Here is a 27,652-nt window from a genome sequence, read left to right on the forward strand (position 1 = left end):
CTACTCTGGAACTGTGTACCCCAACATATCATACTCTCAACTACCATGGAAACCTTCATAAGGGACCTAAAGAAATACCTCTTCTGACAAGCCTACAACTTATACTAACCATTTCTCCACCATATTGCTGCACAAGCAGCTTTACCCTCACCTATTATATCCTCACCCATCCTTTGTAGACTGTGATCCCTCTCTCACCTCCAGTAGCAGTCAATAACTTGTGTTGTTTAAGATTATTGTGCTTGTTTTTATTATGTATACCCTTTTCACATATATGGCGCTATGAAAAGAAATAATAATAATAACACCACTGCGCAGCTGCCAAAAAAAAGGGAGTCGAGTAGACCATACAGTAACTGAAGTTTTTAAAATAAACTGTGCAATTATAATATTTCTACTCTGGGAAATTGATGACACTTTAGTGGTGTGTGTTTGTACTCTAAGTTGGGTCTCTTTCACGTATGTTGCCTGTAGCAGTGGGACTGGCCTGCAATTACTTCATTCAATTACCTGTGTTATGATGATCCTTAAATTTGTATAACATTTGCTGTATACCAAGCTGATATTTGTGCCACCTGAGTGTGGCTGATCAAAAATCATGATTAAACTGTTGCATGAAGTATCAGGGATCCCCGACAGCAGGCTTACACCGGTCCCTCACCCACCTTGTCATAATTGAAACTTCAATTCAAAGCTGTAAATGCTGGCCCAGACCCTGATACCTCAACAATGGCCCATGGCTGACTACTGCTGTGCCATTATCTAATTTCTACTGTGAGTCAATTGATGCCACTTTTACGAGTGTCTGTTGCCAATTTGAACTTTTTCGGAAGGTTTTTGCCCCTCCTGAAGGTGCTGTACATTTGGTTTTGCCCCCCATTGAAATCATTGAGGTTTGGATACTTTCAATGAACATCTGTCCAATCGCCGAATCCGAACCAAACCTTGAAAGGATCGCTCATCTCTAGTTTTCAATTAATATTTGTTAATCAATTACATGTATTTATGATTGTTCTTACATATTCTAATATATGATCAATTAATATATTTGCTGAATTAATTTTATTACATAATAGGCCTTGTTATGATCTGTTTCATTCATGGGTACTGTATTCTCTGATGGAAAAACAAATTATATCCTGGCACATGTGCTCAGGATTTTTTAGGCTACAAATGTCCATAGACTAGCTCATGCATGCCATTACCGTGTGGGAACTTAAGCACTGGAATGTTTAGCCATGTGAAGCTTTAAAGTCTCCGTGCATCTACACCTGGTGAAATAAGTAGTGAACACGTCACCAATTTTTTAAAGTAAATATATTTCTAAAGATACTACTGGCATGAAATTCTCAATAGGCAAAAGTCACACCTGAGCAATGCATGCGACTAATTTCTCTATACAGGAGGCATCTTAAAGCTGTCATCACCAACAAAGGCTGTTGTGTAAAGTAAGCATGTTCAATACTATTTTCCATGTCAATTCTCATTATTACACATAAATGAATTTATCCGCAACTCAGAACAATTATCTCTCTCAGCTGGTAGATGAACAAACCAGGGGAGGTAAACTTACGTCAAATAAACCAGACACAAATTCAGATCTGCAGGGAGTATTTGGGAAGTAGTGACCATAATATGGTAAGTTTCAAAGTAATTTTCAAACAAACATTCAAAAGGGGAAATGCAAAAACCTGGAACTTTAGGAAAGCTGATTTCAACAAATTAAGGGAAGAGCTTAATCATGTAGACTGGGGCATGTTTAAAGATATAGTACTAGAATTCTGTAGAAAAATGTATACCCTCTGGCAATAAAATGTCAAGGAATAAAATAAATGAGTAAAAAGATTATGAATAAATAAGATAGTGTAAAGTTTAATAAGACAAAAACAAAGAGCATTCAAAATCTTGAAGGTTGAGGATACGGAAATAGCATTTCAGGAGTATAAAGATCTAAATAAGAAATGTATAAAAGAAATCACGCTAGCAAAGTTATCCACAGAGAAACAAATAACCAGCCAACCAGATAATTAGAAAGATGGTATAAGGTGCGTTCGCAGCCTGGGGTCCACCGTGCAGAGATGGAACCTGCTGCTGAGTAATGACAGACTATATGGCAGAACAATGTGGATACACACATGGGTTAGCTTCACCTGGTATGAAGGAAGCAAATCTTGTTACGTCACAGGGCCGCGGTACCACACAAAGAGCGCAAACAAGGAGTCACAGAACTCTGTCCAAAGACTCAGGGAAAGAGTTCCTCTAGACCTCTTGCACTCGACACCGCTACTGGGGTGTCAGAGTTTAACAGAAATAATAATTTAATGCACAAGAGTGCATGCAGTGCCGCTCTGGTGGACACCACTAACCACCCAGACTTGGGCCAGGAAAGCGCTCTATTAGCGCACGGAGCTGCACTGGTGGTCACTGCAATCAGACGCTGTATCATGTGCTAGGTGTGCAGGTAGCACTGTGGGTGCTAGATAGCATCCACAATTCCCGAGAAGTCAACAACACTAGGAAGGGGATGATTAAGGAGCGACAGCCACACATCTGCGCACACACATTTTCAAGTATACACTAGCACATGGCCGAGCCTCCATGCGAACCTTTTATAGTAGCAGTGCTACGGGACCTTCCAGATGGTCCAATTGGAGCCACCACAGGACCCAAGCATGTGACTACCGACCTCCAATGGGAGGTCGTCCCATGGGCATGCTCAGTATGGGAAAAGCAGGACTTAGTCCCAGAAAGACCTGCTCACTGCTGATCAGTGCTGGCTACAAAGGCAGAACCTGGGGCAGCAGCTGTAACCAGTCGCACTGTATCAGCTTGAGCCAGACGCTGGGACCGATGTCTCCGCTGAGCAGGCTCCACTGCAGCTGGAGGAGAATGAGAGACCGCAGCGGAGATGGTTCAAGATTCCCCCTGTGCAGAGGCAGGAACTCGACCCCCAATACCAGTGACATTAAAATAAATCCCTCAAAATGTTATAAATACATCAATACCAAAAGGAAAAAAAATGATATAGGCTCCTTAAAAGATGATAATAACAAGATCATTAAAGAGGACAAAATAAAGGCTGCAATTTAAAACACTTTTCATTTGTGTTCACCAATGAACCGACTGTTCCAGGAATCATTCAACAAGGCAAAAATCAAAGTTCATCACCTGATATAACTAGTTATCACAAGAATTATGCCTACGTCTGAGCAAATTAAGCATTGGCAACCCCCCCTGCCAGGATACTGAGGGAATTGAGCTCAGTAATTCTTAGACTCTCTTGTAATAAGGGTGGTGCTACAGGATTGGAGGATGGCTAATGTGATACCAATATCTAAGAAAGGTAAGAATGTAGATCCAGGTAACTACCATCCGGTAAGTCTGACATCAGTAGTGCACACAATTTTTGAGGACGTATGAGATGACCTGCAGAGTTATATTGCAGATAATAATATAATAACTGACAACTAGCATGGATTCATGAAGAATAAGTCATGTCTAACTAATATGCTGGGTTTCTATGAGGAGGTGATTGCTAATCTGTATGTTGGTAATGTGGCTGATGGATTTATCTGGACTTTGCAAAGGTATTTGATACTGTACCACATAACAGCCTTATACTGATGCTAAAAAAGCAGGCCTATGGGAAACTATATGCAGATGGGTAAGGAACTGGCTAGATGACTAGAAACACATAAATGGTACGTTCTCTAAATGGGATATAGTCAGCAATGGGAACCGCAGTGATCTGTGCTAGGACAGATTCTTTTTAACCTCTTTATTAATGACCTTGTGGATGGGATTGAGAGTATAGTGTCAGTCTTTGCTGACAACACCAGTTTTGGGCTCCACATTTTGAAAAGGATATTCAGAAGTTAAGAGTCAGTTCAAAGGAGAACAATTAGATTATTACAAGGGATAGAAGGCCCCTCATATAATGAGACATTGGCAAGGTTGGGCTTGTTTTGCTTCGAAACAAGACGCCTCAGCAGAGATCTCATTTACATGTTTAATATGTGTGGTCAATAGAAAGGACTGTCGCATAACTTATTCTTTCCAAGGTGATTCTGACAGCTAAATAGGAAAGGGTTCTTTACATTTAGAGCAGTCAGAATATGCAATGCCCTACCATAAGAGGTAGCAATGGCACCACTATAGCGGCTTTTATAAAAAGGCTGGATGATTTCCTCAATACACATAACATTGTGAGTTATAGATAATTTAGTGACAAAATGTACAATTGGTAGAGAAAGGTTGAATTTGATGGACTTAGGTCTTTTTGAAAACTTTGTAACTATATAGATATCTCTCTTTGTCTGTGTGGATTGATGGGTTGTTGCTGACATCTAGTGAAAATTTCATGTAAATAGCACCATTAGAAATATATTTACTTAGAAAATTGGTGACTAGTTCAATACTTATTTCACCCACTCTATATTTGCTACCAGTGCCCCATTCATACCTTGCAAAGTAACAAAATTTGCAGTGAAACCTGTTCTACACAATTGTATTTATAACCAAACAGTAGCTGTTCGAATGCTTTAATAGAGCCATATTGTAGATACCTCCAAACAGTATCAAAGTTAATGAAATTTACCAAGTTATACAATATGGTAATTACAATAATTGCATGTAGTGTGGTAGTTTGTGCTTTTCTTACCTTCAGGAAAATTGTATTCAGAAATCAAGGGAACACTATCTACTAGGGTCAGTAATTTGAAGTTAATACTTTGTGATGCAGCCACAGGTTTGGTGCTTGGAAAGAGAAGATGCAATGACTCTTTTAGCGTTCCAAAAAAATATCCTTTCTTTGGTATCATTAATACACTGTAGAGCCAGCTGTCAGTGCTGGGGCGTGGTTTCAGCCACTGCTTACTATGCACTGAGAGGGTAACTGAAGCCACGTCGGCCACACCTCTATGACTAGAAGGCGGTGGCTGCTGGGAGGACTAAAGTTAATTTCCTCCAGGTAGCCAGGCTTTCCATGGTGGCTCCAGGCAGCTTTAGAACATTATTAATCTGCAGAATAATCCCATATCTGCAGGTTAATGGCATTGTTTTGCACATGACTGCTTTCCTGTAAGTCTGTGATCTGCAAATACATTCCGATCCCTCGTTACAAGTGACTCTCCTACTCTTACTTCCTTTGGAGCAAATAGTGCCCCCATATTATCCAAGCCCAGGTGCATAACTTTACTTCTCTCCACATTGAACCCTATCCGCCAAGTGGATGCCCAAACCCTCTGTTTGTGCAAATCAGCTTGTAATTTACAAAGACTACATTATACTGAATAGTTTGGTGTCATCCGGCAAAAATAGAAACCACACTATTAATCTAATATTGTATATCATTAAAAAATAAGTTGAATAACTGCAGACCCTGGGGTGAATCAGATTATCAGCCTGTGGGTGTTCTTCAAGCCTGTTTTCAATCCAAGTACAAACCTTAGTTTTTATGCTTATAGACCTTAATTTGCCCATTAGATATCTGTGTGGGACAGTGTCAAACACCCTTGCAGAGTAAAGTAACGTCACACTATATGTACAGCTACACCTCTGTCCAAGTTTCTACTCACCTCTTCATTAAAACGTATCAGGTTAGTTTGATAACTTGTGTCCTTAGTAAATCCGAGCTGACTATCAATTATAATGTTATTTTCTATCACATAGCCCTGTATATAGTCCCTTGCAAGCCTCTTGAGCAAGTTAACATTACTGGTCATTAATTATTCAAGAAAGACCTTAAGCCCTTTTTTGAAAATGGACACCACGTTAGGTTTGTGCCAGTTTTTTGGTACAAAAAAGAGTCTCTACAAGTGATATTCAAGGGCCCAGGAATAACTTGTTGTTTAAGAACTCTTGGATAGAGCTCATTTGGTCTGAGGGCCATGTTCACATTGATTTTAGTTACCCTTGCGTGGACCATACCTATGTTTAGCCACTGAGTATATTAGATGTCATATTAAGAGTAGTGATGAATAGTGTTGAGCATTCCGATACCGCAAGTATCGGGTATCGTCCGATACTTGCGGTATCGGAATTCCGATACCGAGTTCCGATACTTTTGTGATATTGGAAATCGGAATCGGATCCATATTCATGTAAAAAATAAAGAATTAAAATAAAAAATATGGATATACTCACCTCTCCAGCGGCCCCTGGACCTTACCGCTGTAACCGGCAGCCTCCGTTCCTAAGAATGAGCGCGTGAAGGGCCTTCGATGACGTCGCAGCTTCTGATTGGTTGCGTGCCGCTCATGTGACCGCTCACGCGACCAATCACAGGCCGCGACGTCATCGCAGGTCCTAAACTCACTCATGTGACCGCTCACGCGACCAATCACAGGCCGCGACGTCATTGCAGGTCCTAAACTCCTCATTGAGGAGTTTAGGGCCTGCGATGACGTCGCGGCCTGTGCTTGGTCGCGTGAGCGGTCACATGAGCGGCACGCGACCAATCACAAGCCGCGACGTCATCGAAGGTCTTAAACTGCTCATTCTTAGGAACAGAGGCTGCCGGTTACAATAGGTAAGGTCCAGGGGCCCCCGGACGGGTGAGTATATCCATATTTTTTATTTTAATTCTTTATTTTTTACATGAATATGGATCCCAGGGCCTGAAGGAGAGTTTCCTCTCCTTCAGACCCTGGGAACCATCCAGGATACCTTCCGATACTTGAGTCCCATTGACTTGTATTGGTATCGGGTATCGGTATCGGCGATATCCGATATTTTTCGGGTATCGGCCGATACTATCCGATACTGATACTTTCAAGTATCGGAAGGTATCGCTCAACACTAGTGATGAACAAGTATACTCGTTACTCGGGTTTCCCAGAGCACGCTCGGGTGGTCTCCGAGTATTTTGTAGTGCTCGGACATTAGTTTTCGTTGCCTCAACTGCATGATTTGCGGCTGCTGGATAGCCTGAATACATGTGGGGATTACCTTTTTGTTAGGGAATCCCCTCATGTATTAAGCCTGTCTAGAAGCTGCAAATCATGCAGCTGCGGGGATAAAAACTACATCTCCGAGCACTACAAAATACTCGGAGACCACTCGAGCATGCCCTGGGAAACCCGAGTAACGAGTATACTCGCTCATCACTAATTAAGAGCATTGTGATCGAATATATCCACTGGACTCTTGTCTTTGGGATATACAGAACTAAAGAACTTGTTCAGTAATTCTGCCTTCTCTTAATCCTCATTGACCACAATTTAGGTAAAATTTTTCTTAGCACCCAAAGTGCTGTCTCTTAGGAGAATAGAAGGCATCCCTCTAGATGTCAGGTAAGAGAGAAGGGCTGCTACTGAAATAAACTGTAAGGCTATGTGCACACTTTGCGGGGTCCTCTGCGGGTTCTCCCGCAGTGGATTTAATAAATCTGCAGGGCAAAACCGCTGCGGTTATCCCTGCAGATTTATCGCGGTTAGTTTTGCGGTTTCCACTGCGGGTTTACTCCTATATTATTGATGCTGCATATGCAGCAATATGCAGCATCAATAGTAAGGTTAAAAATAATAAAAAATGGTTATACTCACCCTCTGACGTTGCGATCTCCTCGGCGCTGCATGCGGCGGTCCGGTTCCAAAGATGCTGTGTGAGAAGGACCTTCATGACGTCACGGTCATGTGACCGCGGCGTCATCACGGTCATGAGACCGCGACGTCACCGCAGGTCCTGCTCGCACAACAACCCTGAGACTGGACAGCCGTGTGCAGTGCTGAGAGGTGAGTATATCATTATTTTTTATTTTAATTCTTTTTTTTTACACTAATATGGTTCCCAGGGCCTGGAGGAGAATCTCCTCTCCTCCACCCCGGGTACCATCTGCACATTATCCGCTTACTTCCCGCATCATGGGCACAGCCCCATGCGGGAAGTTAGCGGATCAATGCTTCCCTATGTGTGCAGAATCGCAGCGATTCTGCACAAAGAAGTGACATGCTGCGGAATGTAAACCGCTGCGTTTCTGCGCGGTTTTTCCCGCAGCATGTGCACAGCGGATTGCGGTTTCCATAGGGTTTACATGTAAATGGAAACGCTATGGAAACTGCTGCGAACCCGCAGCATCAAAATCTCCGCGGATCTGCGGTAAAACCCGCAAAGTGTAAAACAGCCACGGGTGGAGCTGAATTCTGCCCATGACTGGTAACCTGTTAAATGCAGCATTAACAGTGTATCACCTTGGTGGCACATTTCAGCGCTTCCATGACTTGATCGTCGGGTGCCGATGGGTTGCTATGACAGCAAGGAGTCTGATGAAAAACTTCTGTGTCTGTCATTATGGAGCTCCTTTGAAACCCAGCCAGTGGCCATGCATCAAAGGAGATTGTGATTTTTATAATAGCAATACTGAGCTATTGTTGTATATCGTACAGGTGATCAGACGATCGCAGGTCCAAATCCCCTAAGGGGACTAATAATTACAGTAGAAAATAAAACAAATGTAAAAAAAAAGTTTGAATCACCTCCTTTTCTCCAATTAAAAATAAACATAATAAGAAAATGTAAAAAAAATACATATGTGGTGGTCATCCAAAACAGGATGATCTATCAAAATATAACAATAATAACCTGATTTGTAAACATTGTAAACAGAAAAAAATTAAAAAGTCAAAAATTGTGGTTTTTTTTGTCGCTACCAAAATTTTAAAAAAATGCTGTAATTGTGCCATTGGTTAATGATGTTGCAAAAAATCATTTACTTCTAACATTGCTTATTGTGGTAACTATTCTCAGTTTATTTAAATATTCAGCAATTCTACAGTGTCTAAGAAAGGAAAAAAATAGAATGAATTACATGTATACATTCATAACTTTATATTAATTGTCTAATCTCATAGTCTTTATTGTGTTCCCTAAGATCTATTATTTGGAACGTATGGATCTAGAAGGCTCATCTATGTTGAAGCAGCTTTTCTATGTTATTACCCTGCTACAGATTTCTTTAAAATGATAGTGTAGAGATGATAAAGTATTTTCACATCTAATTATGGACCCTCACCTTCCATGGGAGCCACAAACGCATGGGCACATTCCATCTAATCACCATTGTAGAGATTGACAGCAGCATTTAAATGGTTAACAACAGTGATCAGTGCCCAGCTCCGACATTGGCTGTTAAAGACAGATGGTGCCTATGTAATATAGCTGGCAACTACTTTGTGCAGAGAGAGCTCTTCGATTGCAAAATGTGAAATCTCTGGTTGTAGTTCAATGGGGCATTTCTTCAGTCTTCTCAGTCTGGGGCTGTGCATTTTCACACCTCCTTCCCAGATGCTGCAAGTGACAACTAATCAGCTATAACTGGCATCTGTGAGGGGAGAAAGTAAACACCCCCAGAGAACGCTGTGAAGAAAATACCCAGTTGCACTACAAGCAGAGATTTCACATAATGCACTATAAAAGCAAAAAATATGTCTGTAATTGCAGCACAAAATAGAAATACAAGCAGCAAAATCAGGGGAACTCAAGGCATTTAGCTAATTTTTTTGAGCAAGTAACTTGTCCTATTTAAAGGGATTGTCAGTAGGATTTCACACAGCAAACTATTTATTTGCACATGTAGCTCTTTCAAAGACTAGTCTAGCAATACCTTTACATGGATAGTTCATTCCTTCATTACTGAGAAAGCAGTGTTTGCAAATAAGGCTGAAAAGCTATTGTAGATTTGCAGCCTCTGTCACTCCAGGTCTATTCCTTTCTTGCACTGCCTTTCCTACTTGATTGCTCCTTTGAGAAAAATTACACACTGAGCAAAGAAAAAATAAGTAAAGATAACGTATATCCCATGAGATGTTTGACACAACAATATAAGTATATTCAAGTGCTTGCTTATGGAATAAATGGCAGACTGTTCGAAAACATTAGTACTACTATTGAGAAACACCCAAACTAAATGGTCAAATATATGATAGTGCAGACCAATAATCGTAAGTAATAAAATACAAATTTTTTTTGAGACAAAAAAGGAGAGGGGTAAAAAATATGGTACTAACAACATGTAGTATGCACCTGCCAAGTACACAGGTGACAATGATGGCTGACATGAATCAAAAGAGCATGCAAGGGATTATGGCAAGTGCAGACAAGGCGGCACATCAGTAAGAACAGAAAAATATAAAGATATACTATAAGAATGATGGGAAAATATATAGAGTATATACAAATATACAGTATATGCACATATATGGTGATAAAATTAAAAAATATATATGTGTACGTATGTATACAAAATCTATCAGCATTTTCATGAAAATTGTACTTTCACACTGAAGGCATCAAAACTATGAATTAACACATGTGGAATTATATACTTCACAAAAAAGTGTGAAACACCTGAAATTATGTCTTATATTCTAGGTTCTTCAAAGTAGTCACCTTTTGCTTTTATAACTGTTTTGCACACTCTTTGCATTCTCTTGATGAGCTTCAAGAGGTAGTCACCGGGAATGGTTTTCACCTCACAGGTGTGCCCTGTCAGGTTTAATAAGTGGGATTTCTTGCCTTATAAATGGTGTTGGGACCATCAGTTGTTTTGTGCAGAAGTCTGGTGGATACACAGCTGATAGTCCTACTGAATAGACTGTTATAATTTGTATTATGGCAAGAAAAAATGAGCTAAGAAAAATTAGTGGCCATCATTACTTTAAGAAATAAAGGTCAGTTAGTCCAAAAAAATTGTGAAAACTTTGAAAGTGTCCCCAAGTGCAGTGGCAAAAACCATCAAGCGCTACAAAGAAACTGGCTCACATGTGGACCGCCCCAAGAAAGGAAGACCAAGAGTCACCTTTGCTTCTGAGGATTAGAGACGAGGTCAATGCCACAGAGAGTTCAAGCAGCAGACACATTTCTACAACAACTGTTAAGAGGAGACTTTGTGCAGCAGGCCTTCATGGTAAAATAGCTGCTAGGAAACCACTGCTAAGGACAGGCAACAAGCAGAATAGACTTGTTTGGGCTAAAGAACACAAGGAATGGACATTAGACCAGTGGAAATCTGTGCTTTGGTCTGATGAGTCCAAATTTGAGATCTTTGGTTACAACCACCGTGTCTTTGTGCGATGCAGAAAAGGTGAACGGATGGACTCTACATGCCTGGTTCCCACCGTGAAGCATGGAGGAGGAGGTGTGATGGTGCGGGGGTGCTTTGCTGGTGACACTGTTGGGGATTTATTAAAAAGTGAAGGCATACTGAACAAGCATGGCTACCACAGCTTCTTGCAGCGGCATGCTATTCCATCCGGTTTGCGTTTAGTTGGACCATCATTTATTTTTCAACAGGGCAATGACCTCAAACACACCTCCAGGCTGTGTAAGGGCTATATGACCAAGAAGGAGACTGATGGAGTGCTACGCCAGATGACCTGGCCTCCACAGTCACCAGACCTGAACCCAATCGAGATGGTTTGGTGTGAGCTGGACCGCAGAGTGAAGGCAAAAGGGCCAACAAGAGCTAAGCATCTCTGGGAACTCCTTCAAGATTGTTGGAAGACCATTCCCGAGGTGAGTATCTCTTGAAGCTCATCAAGAGAATGCCAAGAGTGTGCAAAGCAGTCATCAAAGCAAAAGGTGGCTACTTTTAAGAACCTAGAATATAAGACATATTTTCAGTTGTTTCACACCTTTTTGTTAAGTATATAATTCCACATGTGTTAATTCATAGTTTTGATGCCTTCAGTGTGAATGTACAATTTTCATAGTCATGAAAATACAGAAAAATCTTTAAATGAGAAGGTGTGTCCAAACTTTTGGTCTGTACTGTATGCTACTAAAAAATAATAATAAACTGATTAGTTTGTTAGATGAGTGATGAGATGCTGCCTTTTTGTACATAGTGAATCGAGTGACAACTGTGGGCCCACCAAGGAATTCACCCATACCACCGACGGCCAGTCCAAAACAAATATTCATACATATTGGTATTTTGAAAATATTTATTCATACTGGTTGGAAACATATTTTATGATTTTGAATGTATTAGCCTATTTACCTCAATGGAATCTGACAGTTACACTGTTTTCTTTAGTTTTGGATGATTTCTAAATAGAAGATATAATATTGATTTCTCATATTTTCATGTTTGTGAGAGAAACAATAGAAAAATAGTAGCGTCCCAAAAAGGACAGGATAACGTAACTTTATTTTTTATATTATTATTTGATAGAACTGAGGATACCCAAGAAAGCCTGAGTCAAGAAAATATTTCTAATTCTTAAGTAAATAGGTACAATTTTACATGTCCTAAATATATAAAGCGATTGTAAATACCTCTTATTCCTATGCGGAAAAATACCATATGTTTTTGAATTTGCCCAAATATTGTACATGGGTGGTTTTGCATGTTTTGTATTGCTTTGCAGTACATTAAAATAACTTTTATTATATAAAATTTTGCTTTTTTATGTAAATACATATACTCTGTCACAAATATACAGAAAATACAATAAAAAAAAACAATATTGTATTATTGGGGATTAAAATAATGTTAAAGTTCTATGATATATGTCACTTTGTTTCTTTAAACCAGCTGTAAAATCTTGAACAGGACTGTAGAGGTCACTGTTCACTTATCTGTAGCTCATAGAGACAGAATCATTTGCCTCCATCTTTGCTAGTTTATCTTCTATTTCGGAACAGTTCAGCTAGAACTGAACTCTCTTCGATCTCCAGGCTCCAAAACCACTGGATTTGGCAATATACTCTCCAATATTAAGGAATATACGAAATATTCTGGCTCAATCATATTAATGAAGTCATGATCAGGTTGGTGCACTTTATATTTCTGCAAATATACTGGGATCTGGTCTTATGTCAGCTGCATTACATCATCCCAGAGGAATCCAAGCACGGAACGTTTGTTGGAAAGATAGCTCAAGACCTTGGACTGGAAATGGGTGAGATTAATTCTAGATTGCTGCGGATAGTTTCTACAGATGACAGAGAATTTTTCCAGGTTAATTTGCAGAATGGCATTCTTTTTATGAATAATATTATAGACAGAGAAGAAATATGTTCAGATATAGCCTTCTGCATTATTCCACTTCAGGTTATTGTTGATAAGCCTGTGCAGATGTATCAAGTAGAGGTAGAAATAGAAGACATCAATGACAATAACCCAGCTTTTTCTTCTGCTGTGTATAACCTGGTGATATCAGAATGGAAAAGTGCAGGCTCTAGATTTCCTTTAGAGGGAGCAGTTGATGCTGATGTTGGCACAAATGCAATTAAGAACTATGAATTAAGTGTAAATGATTACTTTGTATTAGATTTTCAAAAATATATGAATGAAATACGGACTTTAGAACTTGTGCTGAAGAAGCCACTTGACAGGGAAAAGCAGTCTACACTCAACCTTACGTTGATATCTTATGATGGTGGTAAACCGAGATTAAGTGGCACCGCACAGCTTAACATCACTGTGGAGGATGCCAATGACAACTCTCCAACTTTTGATCAGCCATTTTACCAGTGTAGTGTGCCAGAAGATGCATCAATAGGAACATTGGTGGTAAAATTAAATGCTACTGATTTAGACCAAGGAAGAAATGGTGAAATCATTTATGCCTTTAATAAATTGTCATCAACAAAAATAATGAACATTTTTAGTTTGAATCCTCAGTCTGGAGAAATTAAACTTATAGAGAACTTGGATTTTGAAAATACTAAAAGATATGAACTTCATGTGGATGCCATTGATAGCGGAGATCAACCAATGGTTGGACATTGTAAAGTTCTAGTGAGTGTTGTTGATGTCAATGACAATGCTCCTATAATAATTTTAACATCCCTATCAGTACCTATCCCTGAAGATTCACCCCTAGGAACCACAGTTGCTATTATTAGTGTTCCTGATAAGGATTCCGGAAACAACGGAAAAGTAAAATGTGAAATTTCTCAAAATATACCATTCAAAATTAATCCAGCGTTAATGGGGCATTTTTCTCTAACAGTAAATGCTCCATTAGATAGAGAACTAAAGTCCAAGTATGAAGTTAAAATTACTGCTACAGATGAAGGTTCACCTCCATTGTCAGTTTCTAAAACTCTTTATCTTGATATTAGTGATGTGAATGACAATTCGCCTTACTTTATGCAGTCTACTGACACAGTTATTGTCAAAGAAAACAATCCACCGGGCTCACATATCTATACAGCATCAGCTGTGGACCCAGATGTTGGCCAGAATTCCTTCATTTCATACTCAATTATTGAAAGCACAATTGATGGAATTCCCATATCCTCTTATATCTCCATCAGTCCTGAAAAAGGAAAATTATTTGCTTTATTTTCATTTGATCATGAACATTTGTCTTACTTCCAGTGTCTTATAAAAGCTACCGATGCTGGTGTTCCTCAACGTAGCTCCAGTTTAGTACTAAACATCTTTATTGAAGACCTCAATGACAATGCTCCTAGCTTTGCTCTTCTTGGTCCTTCAGCTTTGATCAAAACGCCTAAAACAGTTCAACCTGGTCAACTCATAACTAAAGTGAAAGCAGTGGATCTAGACTCTGGATATAATGCTTGGTTATCGTATAGTTTTATGGATTTACCAACAAACATACCATTTTCTATTTCCCAACAAACTGGAGAAATCCATGTTAGACGTTTATTTACAGATTTGGATAATGAAGAATACAAACTAACTGTGGTAGCTAAGGACCATGGAGAACCTGTCATGACTGCCACAGCACCAATTTTTGTTTCTTTAGTGGATTTAGGAGAAATTTTTTATAACTCTCCAGACACCAGTTTAGATGAAAATATTTTAGATGTCAACGTGTATTTAGTTGTTGCTATTTGTGCAATCTCAACTATATTTCTCATTACCTTAATTGTTTTTACTATTTTAAAATGGCAAAAGTACAAAGAAGAGGTGAATGAGTTGAAGGAATGCTACAAGATATGTTCCAACACTGGAGGTAGCTGGATGTATTCACAAGAAAGCCAATCAAAATTATATCTAAATTCAGTGCAACCCAAAAATGACTTAATGGTTTTTACACCGAATAGTTTTCATACACCAGGAATAAATGGCATTGTTGATGGGGTTCTCATTAGTTCTTCTAAGGTGAGTATGGCATTCTATATATTTAAATGTTTAATTGCAAATTATTTTACTTTATCATTTATTTTAGATTATTGGTGGTAGAACATGTTGAATCTTAATATCAAGTGTAATTCACAACTCATGATGTTTTTTTAATTGTATCCTTAAAACTTTGGTATAATTAATGCTAAAGTTGGTGTTATGATTAAAATAAGCAAATTGGTAATGGAAGTTCCATCTCCATAGGAAGTAGAAAATAGATAAAAATGTACTTTATTTCATCTTCGGTTAGGCTAAGTGGATAAAAAAAGTATTAAAAAGAAACACATGTCCTATGCGTTTTGAACACCAATGGGTTCTAATTAATTATTACGATTTAAAAACAATCAGGGTTAGAGACTAGTGATGAGTGAGTGTACTCGTTGCTCGGGTTTTCCTGAGCACACTTGGGTGATCTCCAAGTATTTTTAACTGCTCAGAGATTTAGCTGCAGCTGAATGATTTACAGCTACTAGCCAACTTGATTACATGTGGGGATTCCCTAGCAACCAGGCAACCCTCACATGTACTCAGGTGTTGTGAATTCTGCTCTTGGGCTCCCTCCGGTGGTTATAAGTGGTAGTGCTGCTGTCTTTGGATCACAGCAGTCATCAGGTGTGTCCACTTATTGCAATTCTGACTGGGCTATTTAGTCTTGCTTGACCCTTTGGTTAGTGCCAGTTGTCCATTGTTTCCTGGAGGATTCACTTCCCTGCCTGGTCTCTCTTGCTTGCTGTTCATTTCAACCAAGATAAGTGCTGGCTTTGTTTTCCACAGTCCACATGCTGTGGGCCTTATCGTTCTAGTTATTTTCCATGTTTTGTCTTGTCCAGCTTGGTCTGTATAAGGATTTGTTTAGCCAAGCTTGTATCTCTGGAGATGCAGATACACCCTCCATGCCTTTAGTTACATGTGGAGTTTTTGTATTTTCTGTGGTGGATATTTTCTAGTGTTTTAATACTGACCGCATAGCACTCTGTCCTATCCTTTCTGTTTAGCTAGAAGTGCCCTCCTTTGCTAAATCCTGATTTCAGTCTGCGTATGTTATTTCCCTCTCTTCTCACAGTCAATATTTGTGGGGGGCTGTCTATCCTTTGGGGGATTTTCTCTGAGGCAAGATAGTTTTCCCTTTTCTATCTCTAGGGGTAATTAGTCCTCCGGCTGTGTCGAGATGTCTAGGGAGTGATAGGTACATTCCATGGCTACTTCTAGTTGCGATGTTAAGTTCAGGGTCTGCGGTCAGTACAGGTACCACCTTCTCCAGAGTACTTCTCATGCTGCTCCTAAGCCACCAGTTCATAACACTCAGGCTGAGTAGTAGCTGTAAATTATTCAGCTGCCACGGTGAAAACTAAATCTCCGAACACTAACAAATACTCGGAGATCACCCGAGCGTGCTCAGGAAAACCCGAGCAATGAGTACACTTGCTCATCACTATTAGAAATGCATACACTGTTTTTTATATTTTTTTTCTGATTCACACATGTGATTTTAATTGATGATGAAAACAGCATATTTTTATCTATTTTCTACTTCTTTTGGGGCTGGATCTTTCCATACCAATTTGCTTCTATTGATTTTTGTGGGACCCAGTCCATGGATCTGTGCATCATCTTACCGGATATCACATGACCACTAATTTACTATTGAAACATGGTGGGCACATTTTTTCCCTCTTTTCCGGTTGTTATGACTAATATGCTGCTAACTGTTGAATAGAATGACATAATTAGTGTATAGTCATTTTGTTTACTTTGGTGACTCCGCTTTAAAAGGATAATGATGAACACAAAACTATACAAAGGCAGTATTTCATTTTTGTATTGGGAGCATAAATGTAAAATAGTGGATTTGCAGATATTTATGGATTATTTTTACCGATATCTCTGTCAACCAACGTATAGCAGGCAGTTGATGAATGAGTTGAGATAGCAGTTGAGATCCTTACAAAGACCTCTAGACATGACATGGCTTGGAATGCCTCTGATGTCTGGTTTTACACTGACATACTGTAAGTATGCAAAAAAATTATATCAGCATTCAAACATTAGCAGCATTAGCATATGTAGTTCAAGGATGGAACCAAATAAATAATGTGAAATAAAGTTGTTGTTTTTTTGTTTAAAGAAAGCAAGATCATTGATTTTTTTTATAAAAAGTTGTTTTATTTTGTAAAAGTGCAGAAAATATATAATTTTTGTTATAGCTTTTAATATACAATAGTACAGATGTAGCACTTTTTAACCTAACAGGATTAATTAAAAGGAATTAACTGTATTCAGGAAAATATTATGATGATGAGAAAACTGTAAATGGACAATTAACACAGTTAAAGTCATTAAAAAAATCAAGTTAGGTGTAAGACAGTATTATTATACCATAAGCAAACTCAAAATGGATGTATCATAAAAAGACATAAATAAGGGGTAAGAAATAGAATTCTTATTACGGAAGTTAAAAAGCGGGAATAGAAGGATAATAGAAAGCATCTATAAGTAAAGCAACCAATGCACGGTTAAAAGTATATGGAAATCGATTCAATGTAAGGCATTTTTTGTCAATAGGGCAGAAACTTTCTTTGCCCCAGAGAGCCAAGTGTTAAATTGCCTTTTGAGCACATTCAAAGCAGGCAGGGCGGGTTCTCTTCCTTGAGTGACAGCTCTGGTGAGAAATAGTTCTGTAGTATTAGTAGAATTGTAAAGCTCAGCACAAATTCTGTTACAACTCATTCAGCCATCAGTGGTTTGTTCTGGAGTGTACACTGCTTTCACTATGTTAACACATAACGATAACAGGGTATTTGAAAAAGCACACAGAGCCAGACAGCGAGAGCAGCGATCCAAGATTATAAGATCTGGTCTACAAGCTGCATGCTGGTGACTTAAAATGGCATCTCTTAAGGAGTTGAGAGGCAGGTGGGAGGAATGTAAGCAGAAAACTGTTGTATAGAAATCAATGGGCTGGATAGAGCTGACTGGGATGTTAGGAGTTAACCCCTCTCCTGGAATGTAACTACTGCCTACTCTCAGCCAGGGTCTGGAGGCCAGCCTCCATGGAAATGAGCTGTACACTATTAAACTTCTCATTGGAGGAGCATTACAGGAGATAGAAAAAGCAAGTCAATTGCAAACATGCTTATTTTACGATACGATACACTTTATTGATCCTGGGGAAATTATGGTATTACAGCAGCAATACAAACAGCAGTACATAAAATATTAGGACACAAACCTTGCACAAGTATACAAACATTACATAACAAATAAATGTGGGTAGTTCAGGCATATAAGTCACTGTTAATTGACATTAGTACACCTGAAATCAGTCATTGTTGTCTACCTCCCTTAGGAAATTATTATACATCCCCATAGCAGTAGGTACAAATGATTTCCTGAATTTCTCCTTCTTACACCTTAGTAGGATTAGACGGCTGCTGAATGAGCTCTTCTGATTCAAGAACAGCTCGTATAGTGGGTATGTATTATTGATCATTATAGCCCTACACTTCTTCTGAATCCTATCCTCCAGTACCTCCTCAAAAAAGTCCAGATTTTCATGCCATCTAACTAATTTAAGCAATTTAAGAACTTAATAATTTCTCTTTAACAATTCGAGGATGAGTGTGGGTTTCCCAACTAGGTAATTATTCGAGAAGATTATTTGAACTTTGGACAGCCTTTCAGAGAGAGTAGTCATCGTCTATTCCAGTGTAAAGGAATTAAATGTTTCACAGCAGCCAGAAGTGATAATGGAGTTTTTTTTTATTTCATCGATAGAGTGGTTCAACAAATCTAAGGTCCCTGACCTTAGTATACTTACCAGTCACCATCTTCAGCTGTTCCCGACGCTGCTCAGGTCCAGCGCCACCATCTAGTTACCTCAACTTCTTACTGAAGTTAGAGGTAACGATCACAAGCTCTCAATGTAAGTCTATAAGAGCCTCATTTTGGCCTCGTTCTAGCTTTCATAGACTTACATTGAGTAATGACTTCTGGATCACCCAAACAAAGATTTGAGCTATCTGATAGGTCACAAACTGCAGAAAACAACCAGACTGATGTCGATAACAGATGAAGACTGCGGCTGGGAAAAATAACACTATGGCCTTGGAACTGAGATTAGGAGCACCACTCCAGCTCTGCAATAGAAAAAAACACTGGAGTGATGCTTTTTTTTAGTTCTTGGAGGACTTGGAGGGCGTCTGGTGCTGCTCTTGGTGGCTCCAGTGCTGTGGGGGCTCTGCCGCCATTTTGTGAAAGGCCAGAGCCCCCACAGTTCCATGGTTTCCTATGTGGTGAGCTCCGGGAAAATGGCCACCGGGGGTGGCGCATGCCCAGATTGAGATCTCAGCAACAAGATCTCGAGAGATGAGATTTCAGCGTTGAGATCTCACCAGAGACACTCGCAGTAGCACCGCCGGACTACCCCGCAGCACCGCTGGGCACCCGCAGCACCGCCGGACACCCCCTCATCACAACCTACAGCATTAGTACCAGTAAGGTATATCGGCATTATAAGACACACCCCCATTTTCCCAACAAATATGGAGGGGGAAATATGCATCTTATAATCCGAAAAATATGGTAGATTTTTTTCGTAACTAACTCAGCTGCACCACCATTTTGCAGAAACATAGAGGACCAGTAAAAAAGATTTATAAAATATTATTAATACCTTCCTCTCTGCTCACCAGTCAGCCAACCACCTCTTGGTCCTTTGCGCCTCTTCTTATCCCCTTCTATTTTTTTGTGCATCCTCTGCCACCTCTTAACTCTAGGATAGGACTTTTGGCCATGTCTCTGCCTCTGACATCCCTGCTCGCTGTATCATCATAACGTTTTGGTATGGGTTGCCCAAGTGACAGTAAGGCATGCTGGGACATTATATGTATATGTATGTATATAAAAGGGAATAGCATCACTCCAATTCCTGAAGAAATTATGTTGTTTATTTGCCCAACATGGCAACATTTCGGTTCATGTGTGAACCTTTCTCAAGCAAAGTATAAGAGCATATTATCAGATATATATAGGTACATCAAATAAGTTGGTAATCATTAACAGTATGCCAAAATATGAAGATATAAAACGATTTCTGTATTACAATTAATTTCAGATTTGAATAAATAGTATTCAATTATAACAGTGTCATGATCCAAAGTTCATACCATATTCAACAATTATTAAAGTGCGAGGCAAACATAATTATACAAATTAGGGCAAGTGTGGAATTAATCAAAATCCAGACTCACTCCATCAGTAATGCATGTTACATTGAAATTTCCACGCTACCGGTGTCTAACAAAACTTTACTGCGCATGTCCGTGACATACCATATTTTTTGGGTTATAAGACACAATTTTTTCCCAAAAATTTTTTGGGGAAAATGGGGGTGTGTCTTATAATGCAGATATACCTTACCGACTGTGGTGGAGCAGGGTCCCAGGGTCGCTGCTGCAGGAGGCAAGAGTGGAGTGTTACTGCAGGCAGCAGGCTGGGATGAGGGGGTGTTTGTATGTGCACCACTGCGAGTGTTTGGTGGTGCAGGGGCTCTGCCGACATTTTGTGAAAGCCCAGAGTCCCCAAACTTACATGTTAACTATGTGATGGACTCCATGAAAGCGGCTGTCGGGGGCTGCGCATGCACAGATGGAGATCTTGGCACTGAGATCCATCTCCCGAGATCTTGGTGCCGACATCTCCATCTGCGCATGCACCGCCCCTGGCAGCCATTTTCCCAGAGTCCCACACATAGTAAACCCTCTAAGTGCAGGGGCTCTGGGCTTTCACAAAATGTCGGCAGAGCCCCTGCACCACCAAACACCCACAGTGGTGCACATCCAAACAGCCCCTCATCCCAGCCTGCGGCCTGCAACAAAGCTCCACTCTTACCTTCTCCAGAAGCGACCCTGGGACCCCACTTCACCACAGCCATCACACCGGTAAGCAATAAGGCGCATGGATTATAAGACGCACTACCATTTTATTTAAAAAAGTATTTTTTCCTTTTTTTCTCCTCAAAATTTGGGGTGAATCTTATAATCTGGTGTGTCTTATAATCCCCAAAATGCGGTAATGATTCTCAGCAAGAAAAACAACCAATTTTTGGGAAGACTGACAAATTTGAATTTCAAAACTATTGATTATCCCTAATTTTAATCTTTACTTTATCAATATTAAACAAGGCCTCTTAAATGGCTATCCTCATTTTAGCCAGAAATGTTTGCTAAAGGAAAGATCCAATTTTCTAATATACTTTCTGTATCAAATCATTGATGATTCCAAAATCTCTGCTTGCTGTCATTGGATAAGAATGTTTGTGGTGCATTTTCAGTGGAATCTGTTCTGGTCATATGATGATCATATAGGTGCGAGGATCATTATTCTATTGTCTGCCCATAAGCCTTGTACCCGTGTGACCATCACTTGACCAGAATAGATTGCATCCAGAAAAAATAAACAATGACATTTCTTATCCAATATCAACAAACTGAGAGCATGAACATCATGAAGAATTAGTACTGTGTATATTGGAAAATTATATAGTTTTTCTTTGTACCAAGAAGGCACTTCTTTTTCAGAAACTGTACTACCCCTTTTAGCACAATGAGCTTATAAATTCTTATTGATGCCACAAGATGTCAGTATGTATTAGCCTGTCATAGTGTGAGGGTGAAGTTAATAAACGATGCACATAAATTTTCTGTCATGTCCTTTTTTCATAACTGAAGAATAACTATTGTTACCTGGAATTATATTATATACTACCACAACCCCTGTCTACACTTCTTGCTGTGAGTCATTCCCCCTGCACTATGGGATTAGCACTGAAGCTCAGGATTTTGCATTGGTGGAGGTGGATTCACCTGTTGATTTATTTGATTGATGCTACTAATGGACAAATCAGTTATGCAATTATGGAAGAACTTGAAAAAGGAACCATAATTGGAAATTTAGCACGAGATTTACAAATGGACCCCAAACTTCTCTTCAATCGTAAGTTCCACATGACCTATGATTCTAAAATTCAGTATTTTGACATTAACTCCATAACTGGCACTCTGCACATTACAAATACAATTGATCGTGAAGAGCTGTGTGGCAGCAGTGCACACTGTGTGATGAGACTGGGACTTGTAATGGATGTGCCATTAGTACTTTATCACATAGAAATAAACATCCTAGATATTAATGATAATGCTCCGTGCTTCAAAGAAGATGAGATTGTTTTGGCAATTGCGGAGTCAACTGATCCTGGCAGCCGTTTCCCATTAGAAGGAGCTTTTGATCCAGATGCCAGCTCCAACTCAGTTTGCTCATACTTTGTGAGTCCAAATGACATGTTTGAGATAGATGCCCATGTAAGTGATTACAAAATGAAATCATTAACACTGGTATTAAAAATTGCATTAGATCGAGAGCAAGAAGCGATCTATGTATTAACCCTCACGGCATCTGACTGTGGCAAGCCAAAACTGACTGGATCAGCTCAGATTAAGATTCTAGTGCAAGACGCTAATGATAATCCACCCGTCTTTTCAGACTCTCTCTACAGATTAATCATACCTGAAAATTATACCCCTGGAAAAGTACTCATGACAGTCAATGCCACCGATAACGATGAAGGCAGGAATAGTGACATTGAATACTCATTTAGTAGCATTGTGCCGATAAATGTGCAGAAGATGTTTGATATTGACAAGGAAAGTGGTGAGATCAGTCTCAAAGGTAATATTGACTATGAAGAAAGAACATTTTATGAGTTTAAAGTTCAGGCTAGAGATCATGGTCAGCTACCCCTGACAGGACACTGTAAGGTCATTGTGGAGATAACTGATGTCAATGACCATTCTCCCGAAATTAAGGTGACATCTTTGTCAAGTATTAAAGAGGATGCAAAACCTGGCTTTGTAATAGCTCTTCTTACTGTCACTGATAGGAATTCTGGAAACAATAGCAAGGTGTCTTGTGAAATACCTGACCACCTTCCATTTACATTACAATCAAAATTCTTAAATTACTATTCATTGTTCCTCAAACATAGCCTTGATAGAGAATCTACAGAAGAATATAATGTAATTATTTCAGCTACCGACTCTGGAATCCCTCCTTTATCTTCAGCTACTTGCATAACATTTACCGTGTTGGATGTCAATGACAATCCTCCCATATTTCTAAATCCCTCATATAGGATTTCAGTCCCTGAAAACACCCTTCCTGAAACTTTGATTTTTCAAGTTTCAGCCCTAGATAAGGACATTAATGAAAATGCTCGGCTTTCTTATTTTCTTACGCCAAGTCGCATTGAAGGAGTAAAGTCATCTAGCTTTATCACAATTCATTCTGATTCTGGGAAAATATTTTTGGTAAAATCACTTGATTATGAAAAAATTCAAATGCTCTGTATAGTAATTGAAGCCAAAGATCATGGATCACCATCTTTAAGCAGCACGGCTAGCCTCACTGTGTTCATTCAGGACAAAAATGATAATTCGCCCCAAATACTACCATCACTATTTACCGGAGAAGTCTGGAGATCAACCCAAGTAGGATATGTAATCACCAAAGTCAAAGCTTTTGATCTAGATTCCGGCTATAATGCCTGGCTCAGATATGAAATGATATCCTTCACTAATGCTTCACTCTTTAGGGTGGAGCTGTATACAGGGGATATAATTGTATCAAGAGTCATTGAAGAAACTGATGAAGATTTACAAAATATATTCATTATGATTAAAGATCATGGAGAACCCCCAAAATCCACAATGACAGTGGTAACTATCACTCTATTGCAATCTGGGGAAGAAGAATTGGACAATATTGCATTATTAGGCAAGGATAAGATGATCATTGTGGACTTTAATGGCCATCTGATCATTACTATTTCTTTTATCTCAAGTATCTTTTTGCTCACTGTTGTATCATACATTGGGGTTAAGTATGTAAAAACTTTCAGAATCATGAGTAAAGTAATTAAAACTGAAGACTGTGTGAGTAATGATTGGATTTGGACAGAAAATAAGAAAAGAGATTATAATTTCACTCCAATGTACTTTAATGCTCAGTCAGACTATAATACCTCCCCACACCTGCCAAGGACCTATTTTTCAGCAGATGAAGTGCTTTTTCCAGGGCAGATGCCAGAGGATGACAGTACATTAAGGGCAGAGAGCGAGGTAAGAAATACAGAAGTTTACAAGTCCTAATCTTGACATGCTTGTATATTCATCCCATCTAGTAGATAAATACTTTAGTCCAGATAAAGGTGTTGGCAGAGGTGATAAGTTCATACACGGAGATACACACAAGTGTGATGGTCGATATTTATGCTATAACTAGTGTTTTTTGGCCATTAGTAATGGACAACCAAGAGTTCAATTTGTGGGCAGTTTAAATTGTACTATAGTAATTAGATGTAGAGAAAAGAGAATATATTCAAGTGGCATTAAACTCTACATGAATATTACAAAAATCTGCATTCGACAAAATGCATATTATTTAGTTAATTTTATTATTATTATTATTATTATTCATTTTTATAGCGCCATTTATTCCATGGCGCTTTACATGTGAAATACGGGGCAAATATAGACAAATACATTAAACATGAGCAAAAAACAAGGCACACGGGTACATTAGGAGGGAGGACCCTGCCCGCGAGGGCTCACAATCTGCAGGGGATGGGTGATGATACACTAGGAGAGGGCAGAGCTGGTTGTGCGGCGGTTCAGTAGGTTCAGGATCACTGCAGGCTGTAGGCTTGTCGGAAGAGGTGAGTCTTCAGGTTCTTTTTGAAAGTTTCTATGGTAGGCGAGAGTCTGATGTGCTGGGGTAGAGAGTTCCAGAATATGGGGGAAGCACGGGAGAAGTCTTGGATGCGGTTGTGGGAAGAAGAGATGAGAGGGGAGTAGAGAAGGAGGTCTTGAGAGGATCGGAGGTTGCGTGTTGGTAGGTACCGGTTGATCATGTCACAGATGTATGGAGGAGATAGGTTGTGGATGGCTTTGTAGGTCATTGTGAGGGTTTTGAACTGGAGTCTCTGGGCAATAGGAAGCCAGTGAAGGGCTTGGCATAGGGGAGAGGCTGGGGAATAGCGGGGAGACAGGTAGATTAGTCGAGCAGCAGAGTGTAGGATGGATTGGAGTGGTGCCAGAGTGCTAGAGGGGAGTCCAGAGAGTAGGAGGTTGCAGTAGTCGAGGCGGGAGATGATAAGGGCATGCACTAGTGTTTTTGTGGTGTCACGGTCAAGGAATGCGCGGATCCGGGAAATGTTTTTGAGTTTGAGGCGGCAGGAGGAGGCAAGGGCTTGGATATGTGGCTTGAAAGAGAGGGCAGAGTCGAGGATCACCCCGAGGCACCGGGCGTGTGGGACTGGGGAAAGTGAGCAGCCATTGACATTGATGGATAGGTCTGGTGGAGGGGTAGAGTGAGATGGGGGAAAGATGATGAATTCTGTTTTGTCCATGTTCAGTTGTAGAAAGCGAGCAGAAAAGAAGGCTGAAATAGCAGACAGACAGTGCGGGATTTTGGTAAGTAAGGAGGTGAGGTCAGGTCCGGATAGGTAGATCTGCGTGTCATCAGCATAGAGATGGTACTGCATACCGTGGGATTCTATGAGCTGTCCCAGACCGAAGGTGTAGATGGAGAAGAGTAGGGGTCCTAGAACAGAGCCTTGAGGAACACCGACTGACAAGGGGCGAGGTGAGGAGGTGGTGTGGCGGAGGGAGACACTGAATGTCCGATCTGTCAGATATGATGAGATCCAGGAAAGGGCCAAGTCTGTGATGCCAAGAGATGAGAGGATTTGTAGCAGAAGGGAGTGGTCCACAGTGTCAAAGGCAGAAGACAGGTCCAGGAGAAGGAGGACAGAGTAGTGTCGCTTGTTCCTGGCAGTTAGTAGGTCATTGGTGACTTTAGTTAGGGCAGTTTCAGTTGAGTGATGGGAACGGAAGCCAGATTGTAATCGATCAAAGAGGGAGCAGGAGGAGAGGTGGGAGGACAGTTCAAGATGGACGTGTTGCTCCAGCAATTTGGAGGCATAAGGAAGAAGAGATATCGGGCGATAGCTAGACACAGAGGATGGGTCGAGGGAGGGCTTTTTGAGGATGGGTGTGATCTTGGCATGTTTGAAGGATGAGGGGAAGACACCTGTTGTGAGTGAGAGGTTGAAGAGGTGCGTTAGGGTTGGGATGAAGACCGTGGAAAGGTTAGGGATGAGGTGAGATGGGAGCGGGTCGAGCGTGCAGGTGGTGAGGTGTGATCTCGACAGGAGGGTGGAGAGCTGATCTTCTGTCATGGTGGAGAAGCTGGTTTTGGAGGAGCAGGGGTGAGCAGCTAAGAGGGGCAGTGGGCGCTGTGGGCCAAAGCTTTCTCTGATCATATCGATCTTCTGTTTAAAGAAAGAGGCAAAGTCTTCAGCAGAAATGAGAGGGGAGGGAGGGGGTGCAGGGGGACGGAGTAGAGAATTGAAAGTGTTGAAAAGCTGTTTAGGGTTGTGAGACAGGGAGGATATGAGAGATGAGAAGTAAGTTTGTTTTGCGGCAGTGAGCGCGGACTTGAAGCTGGCGAGGGACTGCTTGTATGCGGTGAAGTGGTCAGCAGAGTGGGATCGCTTCCATCTTCGCTCAGCGATCCTGGAAGCCCGTCCCAGTTCTTTAGTCAGGCTGGTCAGCCAGGGTTGCCTGTTGATTGTACGAGTTTTGCTATGCATGAGCGGGGCGGCCGAATTGAGTGTTGCTGTTATTGTGGCGTTATAAAAAGCAGCAGCAGCATTTGTGTCATGAAGGGAGGCTATGTCGGTAAGAGGGAGAAGGGACTCAGAGAGTGATTGTAAGTTGAGATGTTTGAGATTTCTGCGAGGGAGTTCATGGAGTGGGGGTTGCACACTAGGAGAGGAGAGGGAAGAGAATGTCAGTAGGTTGTGGTCAGACAGGGGGAGGGGTGAGTTAGTGAGATTAGTAAGGGAGCAGAGGCGGGTGAAGATGAGGTCCAGCGTGTGGCCATCTTTGTGAGTGGCCTCAGAGGACCATTGAGTGAGGCCAAAGGAGGCAGTCAGTGATAAAAGTTTAGAGGCAGCTGAGGTGGAAGTGTCAATCGGGATGTTGAAATCACCCATGATGATAGTGGGGATGTCAACAGAGGGAATCACTTCTGTGCGGATTTAGCCTGTGGACTAAATTTTTCTGAACCATAAAATGCTGTCAAAAGGTTAAAAAAGGTAAAAAAAAAATAAACTCACCATAACACTCACCTCTCTGGCCTCTCCCCTCCTCACTTATTTAGTCCTCGTCATACCTTTTGATCCCCTTCACTTGTTCTGACGTTGCAGGATACGTCACAATGTCATATTTTGCATGCTTGTGCAAAGCCCTCCTGGGCTTCATGAGAGCCAGAAGTTCCACATCTGTATGAGAGGCACAGTGATTTCAGCACGAGCGTTGGTGAGCAGAAGATGAAGTGAATACCAGACAGGTGACAGTGAAAAGTGGAGGGGCTGGAAAGTTGATCAGAAGCTGGGTATAAGGATTTTCTCTTTTACATTTTACAAATGAGAGA

The 27,652-nt window shown here is 40.4% G+C and overlaps 1 protein-coding gene and 1 pseudogene across 13 annotated transcripts in view; both read left to right on the forward strand.

The window, feature by feature from the left end:
• Positions 1 to 27,652, forward strand: part of LOC143776623 (protocadherin alpha-C2-like) — a 513,355-nt gene that overhangs the window by 301,747 nt on the left and 183,956 nt on the right. The window contains exon 1 of one of the 12 annotated variants that reach the window (XM_077266152.1): positions 12,619 to 15,079. The exons of the other annotated variants lie outside the window; for them this stretch is intronic. Within the exon in view, the coding sequence (XP_077122267.1) occupies positions 12,764 to 15,079 (2,316 nt within the window). The 5' untranslated portion in view covers positions 12,619 to 12,763. Of the gene's footprint in view, positions 1 to 12,618; positions 15,080 to 27,652 lie in introns of those variants that run through there. 12 annotated transcript variants of the gene reach the window in all.
• Positions 22,077 to 27,307, forward strand: LOC143773897 (protocadherin alpha-4 pseudogene; annotated as a pseudogene). Its single transcript, XR_013215435.1, has 2 exons — positions 22,077 to 24,598; positions 27,236 to 27,307. The product of XR_013215435.1 is annotated as a protocadherin alpha-4 pseudogene (transcript).

Source organism: Ranitomeya variabilis, chromosome 5 (genome assembly GCF_051348905.1).
Source record: "Ranitomeya variabilis isolate aRanVar5 chromosome 5, aRanVar5.hap1, whole genome shotgun sequence".
Lineage (NCBI taxonomy): Eukaryota > Metazoa > Chordata > Amphibia > Anura > Dendrobatidae > Ranitomeya > Ranitomeya variabilis.